The sequence below is a fragment of the Dermochelys coriacea genome, chromosome 7 (genome assembly GCF_009764565.3).
Source record: "Dermochelys coriacea isolate rDerCor1 chromosome 7, rDerCor1.pri.v4, whole genome shotgun sequence".
Classification (NCBI taxonomy): Eukaryota; Metazoa; Chordata; order Testudines; family Dermochelyidae; genus Dermochelys; species Dermochelys coriacea.
The window spans coordinates 19,740,826-19,758,875 of record NC_050074.1 but is presented as its reverse complement, the minus strand read 5'-3'; the positions used below and the strand labels follow the sequence as shown (position 1 = coordinate 19,758,875).

At 35.7% G+C, this 18,050-nt stretch overlaps 1 protein-coding gene across 7 annotated transcripts in view; it reads left to right on the top strand.

Moving 5' to 3' along the window:
* NR2C2 (nuclear receptor subfamily 2 group C member 2) overlaps positions 1-18,050 on the top strand; it is a 65,285-nt gene that overhangs the window by 1,619 nt on the left and 45,616 nt on the right. For 4 of the 7 annotated variants that reach the window (XM_038409436.2, XM_038409432.2, XM_043519660.1 and 1 more), the window contains exon 2: positions 8,726-8,809. The exons of 1 other annotated variant lie outside the window; for it this stretch is intronic. In XM_038409436.2, the coding sequence (XP_038265364.1) occupies positions 8,750-8,809 (60 nt within the window). In that variant the 5' untranslated portion in view covers positions 8,726-8,749. Of the gene's footprint in view, positions 1-8,725; positions 8,810-10,147; positions 10,247-14,853; positions 15,783-18,050 lie in introns of those variants that run through there. 2 more of the 7 variants (XM_043519656.1, XM_043519659.1) reach the window with 2 other exon arrangements.

Sequence of the window (18,050 nt, the reverse complement as noted above, 5' to 3'; positions counted from 1 at the left end):
GGAGTACTTGTGGCACCTTAGAGACTAACAAATTTATTAGAGCATAAGCTTTCGTGAGCTACAGCTCACTTCATCGGATGCATTTGGTGGAAAAAACAGAGGAGAGATTTATATACACACACACAGAGAACATGAAACAATGGGTTTATCATACACACTGTAAGGAGAGTGATCACTTAAGATAAGCCATCACCATCATCATTAGAGTGATGTTGTACTTAAGTATTTTGCAAAGGACATTTTGATCTGTCACAATGAAGTGTGTCACACAACTGTTGGTTGACTGTGAAGATAAAAAGGGTAGGGAATGAGCTCCTATTCAGTCAGTATACACACTTCTTGATTACTTGTTTTATTTAGCTGTTAGAATTTTTATAAAATACGAAAGGCACCAGGAATCTCCAGTATATGATTAAAAAAAACTAATGGAGTGGTTGAGATTGCATCCCATGAAACATGCCCAGGGGGCCTTGAAGAGAATTTGTTGCTGAATAGGGTATCTGGTATTCAGGTCTTCTTTCATCTTTGTTACAAAACTAAAAAAATGTGATGAGCACATATTAATATCTGTTTCTCCTGAGCTAGAGATGTTAAATGTCCTGGTGGAAATGGTTTGTAACCTTATATGTACAAATTGAGCAGCCTGGGAAAAAAATGGAGAACTAGAAGACAATTCTGAGAAATACAAATACTGTATGGTTTTAACAGAAAACCTGTCTTATTTTTGGCTTTGTTTTGTGTTATGTCAAGTATTCTGTCATATTAACATATGCAAAATAATTATTTGCATGTGCAACTGACCACATTATGATTCTTATTTTCCAAAGCTAATGTATTTTGACATTCATGTCTTTCAACTATGACATTTATTAATTTGGTAGCATTTACGCCCTAAGGATTTTTTTTTCTTTGTGTTGAGTAAATGCGTTTTTCTGATAGTTTTGATACAGGTGGTCACATTTTTGATGTAAATGTGCAAATTATTTTAAATATGACTAGCTGGTTCCCAGTAAAATAATACACCACAATGTAGGGAGATGAGGAATTATCCCCATTTAACAAGTGCTGCTGATACAGTGCCTCCAAATATACTATGGAAACTTTAGTGTGTGGTAGCAGAATCCACATGACAATTTAGGGCGTGGCAGGTTAGTGCACTGTAGATTTACACCTGTGCTTGCATGCACATGTCTTCGTGTAGACGGGTCCTAAGTGTGGGTTCCAGAATTTGGATAAATGATTTAACATCATTAAGTCCAAGTCACACAATACCAGAGCCGGGATTATGACTCAGGAGTCCCTAGTGTTCACATGCATGTTCAGTTTACTAGATAATGCTGCCTAGTTTAAAAATACCGTTTTCCAACTGCACATAATCTAGAGATGTTTTTTAAAAGAAAGCTACAGCAAAATTGACATTCAAAAATCAATTATTTCTGAAAATCTGCAACTTCTCAGTAACTAGGTAACCACACGTTCACATATTCATGACTAGATGCAAGTACCATGCGTAGGACTGTGTAAATACTTAGCTAGCTATGTGTGTTCACAAGTCAGGCATTTGTACTCATGCATTTGATAGACAACAATTTGTATGCATGCATATGGCTATGTAAATATTCACCAAGCCATACACATACATGAGTCTGGGATTTGTACTCATGTACTTGCTAAACACCCATTTATGTATATGCAAATGATCACATACCTATAGGCAGTATAGTCTAGTGGTAGGTCTCTGAACTTGATCTCAGCAGATCTGGTTTCTATTCTTGGCTCTGCCATTGGCCTGCAGGGTGACCTTGGGCAAGTCACTTCACCTCTTGCCTTGTGCCTCTGTTTCCCCATCTGTAAAATGTGGTTAATGTTACCATCTTTGCTTTGCGCTCACTGATAAGAAGCTCTATATAAAAACTAGGTTATTTATTTATTACTATTACTGAAACTCAGTGCCTGCCAGAAAATGACAACATCTTCAATGTGCTGGCACATCAGGTGGATTTTAAATCCTCTTTTTGTGTGACATTTTCTCTGATGGAAGACCCTGACCCATATATTTCTTTTCTTAACTTTTTTTTTTTCTGACAAACCTTTAAAGTTTCTTTTATAAAAGAGTGTATGATGGATAGTTGTTCAGATTGGTTGAAAAGGATTGTAAGCTATGATCAGCCTAACACAGTGAAACATTAATAAATGTTCTGTTCAAGTCGGAAGATTTCCCTAAATTAATGTTTTGAAAACAAATATCAGAACTAATGTCTTTTTAATACTTTTGTTTGAGTTAACTGTATCAAATGCTGCTAGACACTGTGCATATATCAGCAGCAGATTTTTAATGGAATATCAAGTGGTAGTATGTATGTCGTACCAACCTAGTGGGACATGTTTCCAGATGTACTTAATTGTACAGATTGGCCTAAACAAAACCTTGGATCTAAACTCAATCTCCATAATTTTGAGATGCAATCTCAATCCCAGATGCAAATCTGAATTTTTGGAGTTGAAATCTGAATTAAAATTTCCCCTAGTTTTGTAATGTGCAGATTTAGTGTTCGCATTCTGTCCATTTTAGAGAAGGATGTGAGCTGCAAACTCTTAGCCAAATCGGGTGTTTAGATACAGGGTTTGGGGTTAAGCCTCTCTCTACTTAATATTTGGGATGGAAGGAGTACATATAAACATGGATTTTAAATGTTCTCAGAAAAATCATATCATGTCCTTGCAAGTTAAGATAAAGATGAACAAAACTGTAGTCTTCAACTAACATATAGATCCAGGGTGGTCAAAATAAAGACTATAGGATAATAAACAAAAGCCTGCATAGAGATTGACTGTGTTTAATATTATTGTTATTTATTAACAATTGCTTGAATTTTTCCATTTATTTATAGAAGTCGGTATCAGCAAGCAGAATTTTTAAGTTTGGTCTCATTTAGTATTATCTAAGACAGTTGACACAGTCTAACAATTTTATGTACTATCCAATGGATTGTGTTGTCTTTTCTAATTCAGAAGAAACCATAACCAGTGGTGTAGTTCACTTGTACGCAACATTCAAGTTGAGAAGTTAAGTTGCTCAGTATTGAAAACTAATAAATCAGTGTAATATACAATACATTCAGTGATTCCAAACATGTTTTAAGATGTTCTGTATTTATTGTAATGAGATAATATTTTGATGCCTGTCCCATCTTTCTACTGATGACAGTATGATAAGTGGAACAGGAAAAAGAGGGTCAGGCTTCAGGAGGCCTTAGTCTGGCATGACACGAGGTGTTCATGGATCCAAGTCAGGCCCAGGCTGATTGTACATAGAACTCCAGAGCTTCATTACATAACAATGGCCACTCATCATACTTAATAAAATTCTCTTTTCTGTAACTCTGCATGCATGCATTGCCTGTTGCTAATGAAACAATAACAATATAAACACCTGAGAAAGTATGATATGCCAAGGAAGTGAAGAAGGATGGTGCTGAAGGAGGAGGAAAAAAAAAAAAAAGCAAACATATTTTAAGATTATTTGCGTTCAAAAGCTGTGATTGCTATCAAGACAGATTTTCCTTCTTTCTCTTTTTGGAAAATGTGTGCTAACGTTATGTCTGTAAATCAGCAATGGTTTTAATCAGAGGAATCTAATTTGACTAGCTAGCCACTTATATTTCTTGGAGTAAGCACTTTCTCTTATCAATATTCATCTTCCCTAGTGTAATAGTTTGCTTACCATCTCATTGCTTCAGTTGCAGCCCCATTTTCTCTCCCTTGTTAGAAAGATAGTTTAGCCCTCTGACTAAGCCAAAAATACTTCACCCCTTCAGGATAATAAAAGTCCAAAACCTTCATCTAGACTTCCTTGGATCACAATCCTCCATGAATCTATCAGTCTTCTCCCCTCTCAAAGAATAACAACACCCAATCTTTCTGAGTCTGAGCCCTCCTTCAATGGATTATGTATATTCTCTTTCCAGGATCTATTAGCAATGCTGCCTATTTGGTGTCTCAAGGGGTTGCTCATGCTCTCCTTTTGCAAGCTCCAGCTTTGGGCCTAGATTGCCACAGTTCCTTTATTCCCCTCTTAAGATAGGGCTTACTTTTTGACTGTTTTACCAAAGCAACACCCCCTCCTAAGGGTCCCTTACTCACTGTCTGGCTGTCTTTATAGGTCTTTTATTGGGAGTTGTCACCTCCTTTTTCAAAAATCCATCCCTTGCTTTCCCAGGTCCTTCAACTGGAGAGACTCTAGTTTCTATCTCCCTCTCTCAGAAGGGAGATTCACATTCTTTTCCCTATTTGCTCCCTGTTCTGAGGAAAGGATTGCTTATACCTCATAACACTCCTTTCTGATAGTCCTTGCTGCAAGGCCTACTACTGCCATTGGCCTTGGAAATTACATCCCTTCCTCCCTTCCCCAAAATTCCCCTGCTTGGGCTGAAACTGGGAATAGGGCCCAATTTTTTAAAAGGGCTCCAGTAATTACAGGCCAGTAAGCCCAATTTCAGTGCTAGGCAAATTTGGTTGAAACTGTAACAAAGAACAGAGTTATCAGATACATAGATGAACATAATTTATTGGGGAAGAGTCAACACAGCTTTTGTAAAAGGAAATCATGCATCACCAATCTTTTAGAATTATTTGAAGGGGTCAACAAACATGTGGACAAGGGTTATCCCATGGATATAGTATATTTGGACTTTCAGAAAGCTTTTGACAAGGTCCCTCATCAAAGACTCTTGTTCAAAGTCGGCAGTCATAGGGTAAGAGGGAAGGTCTTCTCATGGATCCATAATTGGTTAAAGGATGGGAAACAAAAGGTAGGAATAAATAGTTAGTTTTCACAGTGGAGAGAGGTAAATAGCAGGGTTCCCTAAGGAGCTGTACTGGGATCAGTGTTGTTCAACATATTGATAAATGATCTGGAAAAATGGGTGAACAGTGAGGTGGTGAAATTTGCAGATGATACAAAATTACTCAAAATAGTTGAATCCAAATTGAGTGTGAAGAGTTACAAAGGGATCTCACAAACTGGATGAGAAAATTGCAGATGAAATTCAATGTTAAATGCAAAGTAATGCACACTGGAAAACATAATCCCAACTATACATACAAAATGAGGGGGCCTAAATTAGCCATTACCACTGAATAAAGAGGTCTTGGAGTCGTCATAGTTCTCTGAAAACATCTGCTCAATGTGAAGCAACAGGCAAAAAAAAGCAGAAACAGTATTAGAAAGGGATATCCAGTGGTTCTCAAACTTCTTTTTTCGCAGACCACTTGCAAATTGCCAAGGGTCTCGGCGGACCACTTAATGATCTTTCCAAATGTTGTTTGTACCATTAGCTAACTATTGTAAAGCACTTTGGATAAAAGCACTACATAAAAAAACTTAATAATAAACATTTTTGTTCTACAAATAAAAGCACACAACTCATATTTTAGTATCAGTAGTCTTACCTTTCTAATGCAATGGATGTGTCCTCTCTCCCCTGCCGTAGCAGCCCGCGAACTGGGGCTGGGAAGGAGTGGGGTCTCTCCCTCTCTTTTCCCCCCCCCAGGAGCTCCCGAGCAGGGGCTGGGAAGGCAGGGGTCTCTCCCCACCACAGCAGCCACAGAGCTGAGGCTGGGAAGGAGGGCTGTCTCTCCCCAGCAGCTGCAGCCCTGGAGCTGAGGAAAGTCACCACTTTCTCTGACCTACGCAGCCCTGCACATCTCAAATTCCCCCACCCCCTCTTCTCACCCCATTTCCCTCTCCCACCTACCCCTTATTCTTCTCAAGGCCACTACCTCACCTTACATGTGTGTCTTCTCCAGGGTACAGGCACCTAATTTGTGGAGCCATGCCTGCGCGCATGGTAGAGGGAACTATCTGTAGATCACCTGAATGGAGCTTGCGGACCACTGGTGGTCCACAGACCATAGTTTGAGAACCTCTGGGATAGATAATAAGATAGAAAATATCATAATGCCATTATATAAATCCAAGGTTATGGATATCGTTACATCTTGAATACTACATGCAGTTCTGGTCACCCCCTCTCAAAAAAAGTATATTAAAATTGGAAAGAGTACAGAAAAGGGCAACAAAAATGATTAGGGAGTATGGAACAGGTTCCATATGAGGAGAGATTAAAAAGACTGGAACTGTTCAGCTTAGAAAAGAATTGACTAAAGCGGGATATAATAGAGGTCTATTAAATCACAAATAGTGTGGAGAATGTGAGAAAGGAATAAGTAAATTCTAATATTTTTTTTATGAGCTGGGATGACCAGAACTGCATGCAGTATTCATGATATGGGTGTACCATGGATTTATATAGTGGCTTTATGATATTTATTGTACAGTGCATAGTATAATGGGGCCCAACCTGTGTTAGGCTTTTTAGCACTACTGCAATATAAATAATATACAACACAGTGGGAGTGAATTCAAAAATTCACAGGAACAGGAGAAGGTAGACCCCAAATCCTAAAATGTAAAGAGTTAATTCTTGATGAGCAGAACTTCAGCTGTGCAGTTTCATTTAATGCTTAACTGGAGACGCCCAGATAAAACTTTGAACACTGAAATGACTATACTCCTACAAATCACTGTTAAAGAGGAGGAGACCATTTAAAGATGAACTATGAAATCATGGCCCCACTGAAGTCAGTTGCAAAGCTCCCATAGACTTTAATGAGTCCACGATTTCACTTGGAATGTGTTGAAAAGGACAAACTTTATTCAGCTTTTTCAGCTAATCATTGATAGACACTGCTCACCAGCATTTAACAATGGCTAGCCAAAACGGTGCTGAACATAATTTGTTCTTTTCTAAGCTTAGTGCTGCACAATATTCAGCTGCTACTGTTGCAAACAACTGTCATCTATTTCATAGTATCAGCAGGTCCCAATGCCCTCATGCAATCAACACATTTTCCTTTGGCTACTAGACTTTTGCATACAATGTAAACACAGTATTAAAATAACCAGTTATAATTTGGTATGTTTAAGAGGTCTGTTTCTCTTTTCATCAGAAAGTTATTTAAATCCCTGCCCCAATCCCGCCATCTATTTACATCATAACATTGTATGCCTATCATATTAGCAAGCTCCACTGGTATATAATTCAGCATTTTATTTAACAACCTAACTCATAATAATGCTACAATAAAATGATGCAACAGCTATGTATAATTCATAATGTAAATACAGACATGCAGTTACAATAAGTTCTAGTGGTATCTTCTGTTGGGATAGTAATTGACTTGTCACCACTTTTCCACATAGAGTCTGGTATCTAGTTTGAGGAATTAAACTGATATAATAACCAGGAAGAGTCCACTGAAATTAAGGTCATGACTTTCTCTAAAAATGACTTAAGATGAAAAATCAGAAGTGTTTATTTTCACATTCCTAGCTTCCATGCTCTACCAAGGATTTTATACTACTCCTAGTCAATTTCATGCTTGACTAAGATGTGCAGTGATTGTCTGTGAAGACATGATACAAAATATTACTGGAAAACTGGAACATTTTTCTTCCTCCTTAAATATTCATTTGCCATTCCTCCAATTTCTTCAGAATCGATGTGCAAAACTTAAAGCTCAAGGTGAATATTTTGACCTTTTGAATGGTTATTTAGGTTAGGGTTCGCAACCATTTTAGTAGCAAATTGGGACTAAAAATGATTACAGACAAGTAGAGAGTCTGTTGAATATGGTTATTGCAAGAAAGAGAGGAGTTGATTATGTTAGCATTATCAAGCACAACATTTTGCCAGAACATTGGCCAATGGCCATCATTGGCTTTTGCTGATACTTAACTTTCTAAGGCTGATCATGCAAAGTTTTTAATATAATCATTTTAAAATAGATTGTTTCAGCTGTTAAGTTTTCAGAGAGGGCACAAAAGACTTCTTAATTTAAAATAGGAATGGAGAAAGGAAACCATATTAAGGATCATAGTTTTAAATTTTTCTGGACGTGCTTGTCTTCTGGTCATTAATCCCTTCTTTTTGTTTTACATCTTTTTTTATTTGTGGGTTTGTCAGAGAATTAACTTGCAGTTACATTCACCAGTAGGAAGTAACTCCTTTACAGAGTTTCCTTCTCACAGTTATAATGGTATCATAGTATCATTGTAAAATATAACATAGAAATTAAAGATTGAAAAGATACATTAGATATTCTAGGCCATTTCCCTGCCAATGCAGAATTGTGACAAAAACACAGGTGATAATGGTAGTCTGGCAAAAGAGTTCAATAAGAATGTGCTCAAATACCTTCCTCTGGTAGCCACCTCCTTGTCCAGCACAGCAAGACATAGAGGCTTTTCATTTAAGTGTATTTTTTTCTTCACCTCACAAACTAGGAATTAATTAAAGCTTTTTTAAGAACTGTGAATTCCACAAATTGGACCAATAGTTGAAGTTCAAATTTGCCTTATCTCATTTTCAAAATAGAGATTCTTAATTGCCAGTTTTTAAATGGTGGAGTACAAATATTTTGTGGATTAATATTACAAAGTAAAATTATATTTTTTGCTTATAATTTTAGAAGATCTGTTTCTTGAAAACAGTATTCCCATATTTGCAGTGAATATGTGCACTGCTTTCTTATTTGTCAGATGTATTTGGCAGTGGTGTAAATTCATATAAAGCTGCACCACAGATTTAATTTTAATTAATAACAGTGACAAAAAGTCTCATTTTCTTTACCTGATGGAAGTTGCTGGCATCTTTCCAAACAGGTTCTCTAATGATCTTGCTTCACCATGGCAACCAATATGGAGGTGCTGGCTCAGCAGATAGTGGAGACACAGCAGGTGGCTGAGGTGAGTGGCAGATGATACTACAGTAGCTGGCATACTTGATTTTGAAAGGAAAAATATATCAGTATTTTCCGTTGTTTACAACTGATCAGAAATGAAGCAGAAGGTAATTATAGAACAGCAATTATTTTACATGAGAACATGTAAGAAATGTAGCTAATATTTGTTTCAGTCACCTTACTTCATGCTAGTGGACTCCATATTAGATGTGTAAAGCAAGAAAATTCACCTGTGACCTACATGGAAATTTGGTTCTTTTGCCTATTTTATAATTCTCGTAATTTGAAATAAAAGATATGAGAAAAACCCAATGTGTTTGAGTGACATAGTTTAATAAATAAGAGTTTCTACTCTTTAGTTGATATGCCATTTAAATCTTGATCAGTGTTTCAAGTACCATGCATACTACTATAGTGAATATGGTGAACATGCAGTAGAGAGAATCTTGTGAATCATAGTTTGGATATTTGTCCCAAATATACATGTATAAAAGCACAAAAACAGTTTTAAGATAACATTAATTAATGGCCTTACTTATGTTTGCCAGAACTTGGACAGTTGAAGTCTAAAATGTCTAAATCAGCTTCTCAGCACTGAAAATGCATTTTATCGTGGAAATAGAAGATAATCTACATATTTCTTTTAGTTTGCTAATTTTAATCAGGTCCTTAACTGTATAGGGTTTTTGGGTTTTTTGCTTGGCTTAATATTCTTGAGAGTTACTATAGCCTATCATATAATTACATAATTAAGGGATTTTGTAAATTATCTGTACTCAGTAGTCTGTGACATCTCCATAATCAAGGCCATGTTAGAGATTTTAGTTCATAGATCTCTGGCCCAGTGAACTGTAATTACTTGAAGATACTCAGTGGTGGGCTAATGTGAGAGCTGCATATCTGAGGTAAATCCACCAGCAAAAATACTTTCAGAAAAGGATTTGCAAATGCATTTTTATATCCAATAACTTTGTTCTACAAAGAAATATTAATTTGTTCTTTTTAAAATATATTTTATGGCAACAGTGATTAAGTCAAAATCTGGACTAAGGGCTGCAAAGTACAGTAGAATCACTTTTAAGGACTGTTTAAAGAACAAACAAAAATTTCACCTTAGAAATTGACAAATACATTTTTGGGGGGTTTTATTTTTCTCTTTCAGGTTTTTGTATAGCAAGTTTCAGCCCAGAATTAATTTTTACAAACTAGTCCTAGAAGAGCCCCCAAAAAAGAATTTGTAATGGAAAGACAGGCAAACCCTTAACTATTTTTGTATGAATGGTGATGCTATAATCACATCTAAGGCACATAAAATATGTGACATTTGTAATTCCTCGTGCAGGAAATGCACCATGGTAACATAATGTGATGGTTGTATCTTGCCACTGGAGAGCTTGGTCCTTCCCAAGAGCATGTGAAGCTCTGTGATTTCTTCCTGGCCACTGGGTAACTAGGGCTTCCTCTCTTTACACTATTCAATCCCTCCTTAAATTATATGCTTGTCTAATGCATAACACCATGATATTTTTGTTCATGGTAAAATATTTATTAAAAAAAACAGCATAGTCACAACATCTGTTAATTCTTAAATAGACAACGTTGCTTTTAAATCTTGAGCCATCTTTGTTATAAATGATTGGCTTACTGCTGTGTGTCCTTCTAAGTCAGATACATTTTTAGTCCAGTTTAATAAATGACTAATCTTTTTGAAATACATTAGATCTGTGTATTTGTATTCATAGTAGTTTCTTGGCAAGACGGGAAATGATTAATTGGTTTGGGGTAGTGTAAAAATTTGGCATTGGCCTTAAAAAATGAGAGCTTTCTTCATAAGCCAGATATTTCATCAAGGAAAATTGAATTGGGTGAAGGGAAATATAGCCATTAATCATATACTGAATCCTAAAACATGAATTTTAAGTGGTCAGTTATGAACAAGGTAATTTAATGCAAATATTGGCATGTTTAATTATATATACAGTAATTCTTCAAACTGATTACTGCCTATGTTGCACATGGGTTTACTGGGGACCAAGATGTCAAGCAGCAAACATTAGATTGTCCTGTAAGTAGAGAGTCAGCAGTGCTGTGTTTTTCAATCCTGTGCAGTAATTTGTCAGGTTTTATTGTCTCTCTGAATTATTGCTCCAACATGTCCATTAATGACACTACACCCCAATACCGTTTGTATTTTTGTATACTCAGAATAAGTGAAAAACATGGAATCAGTTCTTGTTTTAAGAATGATTTTCTAAAGCAGCTCCTATGATGGTTTCATCTACTGAGTAGTTCAAAGTTCACTGCTTATCTTTTTTCTTTCCTTTCTTTAGAGCTTATTATTGCTTGTTCCATTTCTCCAACTTTCTACTTCCAGCTGGATGCAATGGGATGACACTTTATGTCATTACTTACACCTTGAGCTGTTATTCAGTTGGATTTACTCAGAATTCATCAGCTTGGGGTACAGAGAACAGTTATGCCCAAGAAAGAAAATGTCAGCAGTTGTTTCACATTTTGAGCAGCTTTTGCAAAATGTCATTCATATTTTATCCTTCGTGTATAAACTACTAACACTACTTTTCTCAAGGTTTTATCTTGTACTCTGAGTATGCTATATACTAGTAGTGTCCAATTTGTAGCTGAGGGGCCACTTCAGGCTTCAACTTCAGCCCTTGAGAGCAAGTCTGTTAGGAAGAAAATTTGTATGAAAGTGTGTTTTCTGAACTGTGCCCTGCAATTTTTAAACTGAAGTGTTTAAATCAGGCCTGTCACTCTGGACCGGAGGCAGAGGGCACTGCCTCCCACCTCTTTCCCTGAAGCCTCAGGACCAGCTCTGATGTGAGCAAGGAGCACTATGAGCAGTTGCTGATATTGTCCCTTACCCTGTTCCAACTGCTCACTAGCTGTCCTTCTGCATCACTGGAGGGGGGGTCAGGATAGCATTATCTCCTCCTTTGCCTGCTTACCTGCCAAACTGTAAAATCTAAGATCTAATTTAAGAAGTAATGTTTTTGAATACAGAACTTTATAACTGTTCCAATTAAGTATTTACTGTAAGCTGTAAATTTTGTGAGAGTAAGTTTGTAAAATATTTTAAATTCCTGTGGAACAGTTGGGTACAATTTAGTCTGGGTTTGCTGTAATTATTTCCTACTTTAACTTTTATAAGAATCTCTTTTGCACTAACATTGCTTATACCTAGATTATGACAAATTAAGAGAGATTGATCACTGTATTTAAGAAATACAATTACTTTTGATCTTTAGTGATGCTTATAAAGCAAATGCTCTTCTCCTTAAATCAGAAACGCTAAATGGCACCAGCAAAAATATCTGTAGAGATTTCTATGAAAAAGTATGAACTCAAAAATCCATTAACTGTATTGACTATTGATTTATTCTGTCAACATATTTCTCAAATAATGTTCTCATAATCAATGTAGTTGTTTGCCTTTGCAATGACCTGACTGGTAATAAACTATTGAAAAAAAGGATTGAAGGTTCAGTGTATAAATGTTAGAGTTATAACTTTGGAAAATGAACCTTCATTCACAATTGCAAACTGAGATAAATATATATCTAAATATATCTCTATATAGGTACATGTACATAAAATCGTGGGCAACTCATATTGGTGAATTAGCATATGAACTAGGTATGCAACTGCAACCATGAAGAAATCTTGTTAGTTTCAAAGGATGTAACAGTCATGAAATGAGATTGGACAATCTAGGCTTCTGTTTATGCAAATTTGAATACAAGTAACTAGTCCTTTTGTTGCTGACTGGTTTTTCTAGCAGTTTTCAAATATTTAAAGCGGTCAATTTTAGTTCCACATTCTAGTCATGATTACCTTATATGGACGTTCCTAGTATGTTAAGTGGGGAGGGGAGACGGGGAGAAAGATAAAAATCCTTTCTTTAGTATTTTACAGAGTGTATACCGCATGCAGATTTGATCGCCCCATCTCCAAAAGGATACATTAGAATGGAAAAGGTACAGAGAAGGGCAACAAAAATGATTAGGGGTATGGAACAGCATCCATATGAGGAGAGATTAAAAAGATTGGGACTTTTCAGCTTTGAAAATAGATGACTAAGAGGGGATACGATAGAGATCTATAAAATCTTGACTGCTGTGGAGAAAGTGAATAAGGAAATATTATTTACTTCTTCACATAACACAAGAATTAGGGGTCACCCAGTGAAATTAATAGGCAGCAGGTTTAAAACAAACAAAAGAAAATACTTCTTCACACAACACACAGTCTACCTGTGGAATTTGTTGCCAGGGGATGTTGTGAAGGCCAAAACAATAACAGGGTTTAACAAAGAACTAGATAAGTTCATGGAGGATAGGTTTATCAATGGCTATTAGCTAGGATGGTCAGGAATGGAACACCATGCTCTGAGTGTCCCTAGACTCTGTTAACCAGAAGCAGGGAGTGGACAACAGGAGGATAGGTCACTCAATGATTGCCGGTTCTATTCATTCCCTCTGAAGCACCTGGCATCGGCCACTGTCGGAAGGCAATATACTGGGCTAGATGGACCATTAGTCTGACCCAGAATGGCCATTCTTATGTACCCAGTGAATTCAGTTCATGGACTCAAACGTTGAAATGGGGGGGGGTTACATAATTTAGTCCATCATCATACCAGTGTAGGATTATTCCTTATTTGTAGGTTTTAATAGTGCATTGTGCAGTCCAGATTTAAATGACAAAGGTGACTTTGTAAATTAAATAATACTGAATGTGAAAAGTAATCTTGGGTATTACGTATGAAAAATTAAGGTAGATGTTTGAGGTATTCTAAACATTATTTATGTTTTGAACACATTTAATGCTTGTCTCTATTCAAATAAGTCCTGTATAATATATATACGTTTTTTGTGGAGAATAAATTGTAGGAGTATTTCTCATATTCCCAAACCGTGACACTTTAAATCTCATCCTCCTTTCATTTGTCAGGAAAGGAGGAATAATTGCCATATCCAGACACGTTCGTTATTTTGAGGCTGAGTCTGCTGTTTATCTAAGTTCTCTCTACAGAGGTAGAGCTGACATATTATCATGTCTTATAAAAATCACACATGGCTTGCTATTGTAGCTGTATATCAAAAAGAAAACCAATATACTGATTAATTCTGCTTAGAAAAATATTTCTGAGTTGTGTTCAATAAGCCTTTAAAGTAGTAAATTACGTACTTTTGTTACTATAACCTTTCTATTGTATTTTTTAAGCACCTGTCAGCTAGGAATGCAAAAGACAAACATAGTTATGTAAAGAATTCACAGTTTCCAAGAAGTTTCAAGTTATTTCTGTGTTAAGTTTATGAAGGAAGTTGTTGAGAGGGGAAAGCAGGTTTATCAAAAAGATGGGACTACAATTGTGATCTGAACACAGTTAGACTTGGTTGCACAGCTGGCATCCTGCTTTGAGGGCACTTTGTCCCTGGTGCTGAAGAGTGGTACCCATGCATTTGACATTTCTGACTTTTTTACAAAGATCCAGAATGGTATTTTAAAGACAGTAATCTAAAGCTATTCCTCAGTGAGATGAGAAAAGTATTTTTTACCCCTATGGAGCTGGGTTGGATTCCAACTGGTGACCTACAGTTGAAAGGCATCTGCCAGTCAGACATCATAAACCTATCTAAACAACACTTCCATTAGCAAGGTAGGCACATTAAGGCCCACTTCAACATGGTATTTAATATGCATCAAACTTTAAGCACATGAGTAGTACAATTGACTTCAATAGGACTACTTGCATGCATAAATTTAGGCATGTATTTAAATACCTTTCTGAATCTGGACATAGGTTTGTTGACTAAATATTGCTGTTGGGTCTGTGCTGCAAATATGCACCTATAATGAGTTAGGATAAATTATTCTATAGATGTTGCCTATAATTTTTAACCTTTCCAAATTAGTAATGTTACACAGTACATAAATTGTATCTTCAGTATTTCCTCACTGTTGTGAAAAGGGCCTAATTTTAACAGTGAGCTCATTTCAATACTCAGGTTAGGAGTCCTTGAAGTTGAAATAAAATATTTGTGTTACTTAAAGTCAGCTAAGTCATGTACTTGTTACATAAGCTTGTGTAATGGAAATTCACTGTAATGAAATTCATTGTCATAAAACTTTTCAAAGAGTTCAGCTCCCCTTTTCCCTCTCAAAGTGTAGTTGATATTATGAGGGCAAAAAAAAAATACCTCCTTGCAGATATTTCAAAATGTTCTATTATTAATAGTGTGTTGTTGCATTAATTTGCCAGATTTCACTGTAGTCTGATCCAAATGTTTTGTCAGGGAATTAAAATAATGAATCATAACTTTCTCACATGCATCATGTATTTAATATATTAAGTCTTATATAATAATAAGACTGATTACATTACTACATGTGTGAGGGGCACATAGGAATTTAGAGAGGCCCATGTTCCTTTAAATACATTAGCTTAATGAACTGTAAAGATAAAGATGCTCTACAGGAAATATGGTGGTTTTCCTTTTCCACTTACTGATTTGAAAATAATTCAAGAGCTGGGGAAACTCTTTTCTCATAGAATTCTCTTTTTCTGCCTTATGGAGAGGTAGCAGGTTTGGGGACTGAGGAAGAGAAACAGGGGAGAAAGCTTTGTAACCTGGGTACATCTTCTCCAAATGAAATTAATTGTATTATTAGACAAACTGCTTCAGCAGCTGGCAAAACAGCAGGAACACGTCGATTCTGCTTCCTTGGTTACAGGGAGTGATAGTACACTTGACCTTCAGAGGAGCAGGGTCACAGAGAGGGCATTTTTAAACAATTCTGTCTGGTTTCAGTGATTGGAATCTTCACTAATGGAACTTGGATGCAAATGTCTGTGAATAGATTGTAATTGACCTCTGTATTCTTGTTGGATTGTTTTGGCCTGAGAAGTTTGCTGAGGAAAAATGTAAATAAAGCTGCAGGAAGGATTTGACACTGTAAGTACTAAAGTCTGTACAAAATATAGCTAGGGAGCACCAGGAAGCAAACAGTAAAAAGGTTATTGAAGCAGTTTTTCTATCTTCTTTTAAACTATGTATATTCAATAATTTTGCTTAAAGAAATCTATTTTTTAAAAGGCCTTTTATGTAGCAAATGGATTAATTTCAGAGCAAATGTTTATTAAAATATTTAGTGATTATTTTAAATACTTATTGATTAAACATGTTTAAAATTTAGTATGTTGAAGTTTCTTACAACTTAAGGCCTGTTTTATTTATTTTATCATCTACTGATAGTCTTCTAATTAGTTGATAATTTTTCTTTAAAAATGACAAAAGAGACATCATTGATTTTTTTTAACTCATTTTCATTCTTTGCATAATAGATTATACCTACCTTACTTAAAATTGGTGGATTAGGTATTTGCTTACAGTTTATGCAGCTTCCATTGTGGCTTGCTTTAAACATGTGGTACAAGTTCCAGAATGTGTGATGTCTTTTGCACTATAAATTTGAATAGTGAATGCTAGTTATGATCTCAAATCTTAAAAATAAACTTAATGTGAAGCAAAACTGTTATTTGTCTCAAATAAATATTCACAGACCCTTTTTGTTGAGAATATTTTTCTCATATAAGCTGAATTCTACTTACAGCCAAATATGGTAGAAAAAACATTCTTGTATAATAGCCATATGAAGAGAACCTGGACAGTTTCTAATAGTAACTTTACTTAAATCCATTCAAAAAAGTTATATATTTTTAGAGTTGTATTATTTTTCAATTAAATATTTAGAACTTGTGTAGTTGTAGCTAATTGGTTAGGGTGGTAATATAGCATTTTAGTGTTATACATTGTAATCCTTTGTATGTGTGTGGCAATGGTTAGGGGAGAAACTAAGCTTCAATATAGGAAGCTGCTGGATCTTTTCTCAATCCTATAATTTGATTATTTCAGAAAAACTAACCTTTTGTGCTTCTGATTCTCTAATACACATGCTGTTCTGCTGTCAACAATTAACATTTCATTGAAATCAGTGGAATAGTAAGAGGTATCTGGTATATTCCGTAGCACAACAAGTGTGTTCTGTAGATGCACCTGAAATGTTCAGCAGTTGTGAGGCATATAAAATGATAGTTATTTCATATGGCATCATGTAGATGAGCCAAAAGAAGCTGTACATTAATAAGGACATAAAGAGAATCCTAAAATATAAGATATGCATTCAGACAGCAATTAAATAAACAAAATATGCAATATATCCTTTATTGATGTAGCATACATTTTTTCAACATAAGTTTTTGGGAAGAAATAGTGTTTTTTGTTTTTCAGGTTAATAAATTTAGGTGCATAAATATTTTTCAGTTTCTGAAGAAAATGAAAATGACACACCAATACATCACTTATGCAGTGGTTCTCAAAATGTGGTCCACCAGTGGTCTACAAAGCCCTTATTGGTGGACACCCAGCTGATCATATTGTACTAGCTTTCTCCTTGTTGCCATCTGTTGAATTTTCTTTAAAATAGTTAAAAATAATTCCCATTAATACTTACTAATGTTGCTTTTTCATATAAACAGTGCCACAGGGAAATTATGTGATGATGGTGAATAGGTGAGATGCTCTGCTAGACACTATACAATACAGAACACAAAGGCTGCCCCTGCCCCAAAGAGTTTACAGAGGAGTTATACTCTAGTTCCTGTTTACATAGTGACATTATTTCATGCATGCCTGTGCAAATCCCCATACATTAGGGCAAGAGTAGACTCCAGGTGCTTTTGTAGTCTAAGGTAATTAAAATACTTCAAAAAGGATTAGCCTTCCACAGGTGAGGATGAAACATCTAAAAAATCCTAACAGCTAAAATTTAGGTCTTTTAAAATGTGTGGAACTCAGTTAATGACTTGGCACACAGGATAAGGAAATTACTGTTAAATTAGATCTTCCAGTAGCCTTCTGATACTAACAGTTAAATTTTTGTTGGTCAGACATCTTGTTTTCAGCTATAGGATATACTATATCTGCCAGTGATTTAGAGATCCTACTAATTGTATTCCCCTCCCTACAGTTTTGTGCCATTGAAATCTATGTATGTATAAAAGATAATTATATGAGGTATTGTCTTGCTCTTTCATGATTTAGTTTATTGGATTTGACTTCCACACTACACAGAATTACCTAGCACTACAAGCATGAAAGAGTGAAACTGACTGATTCAATTAACGTAGTGTTTACTTTAACAGGTTTGTCTCTGAGATATTA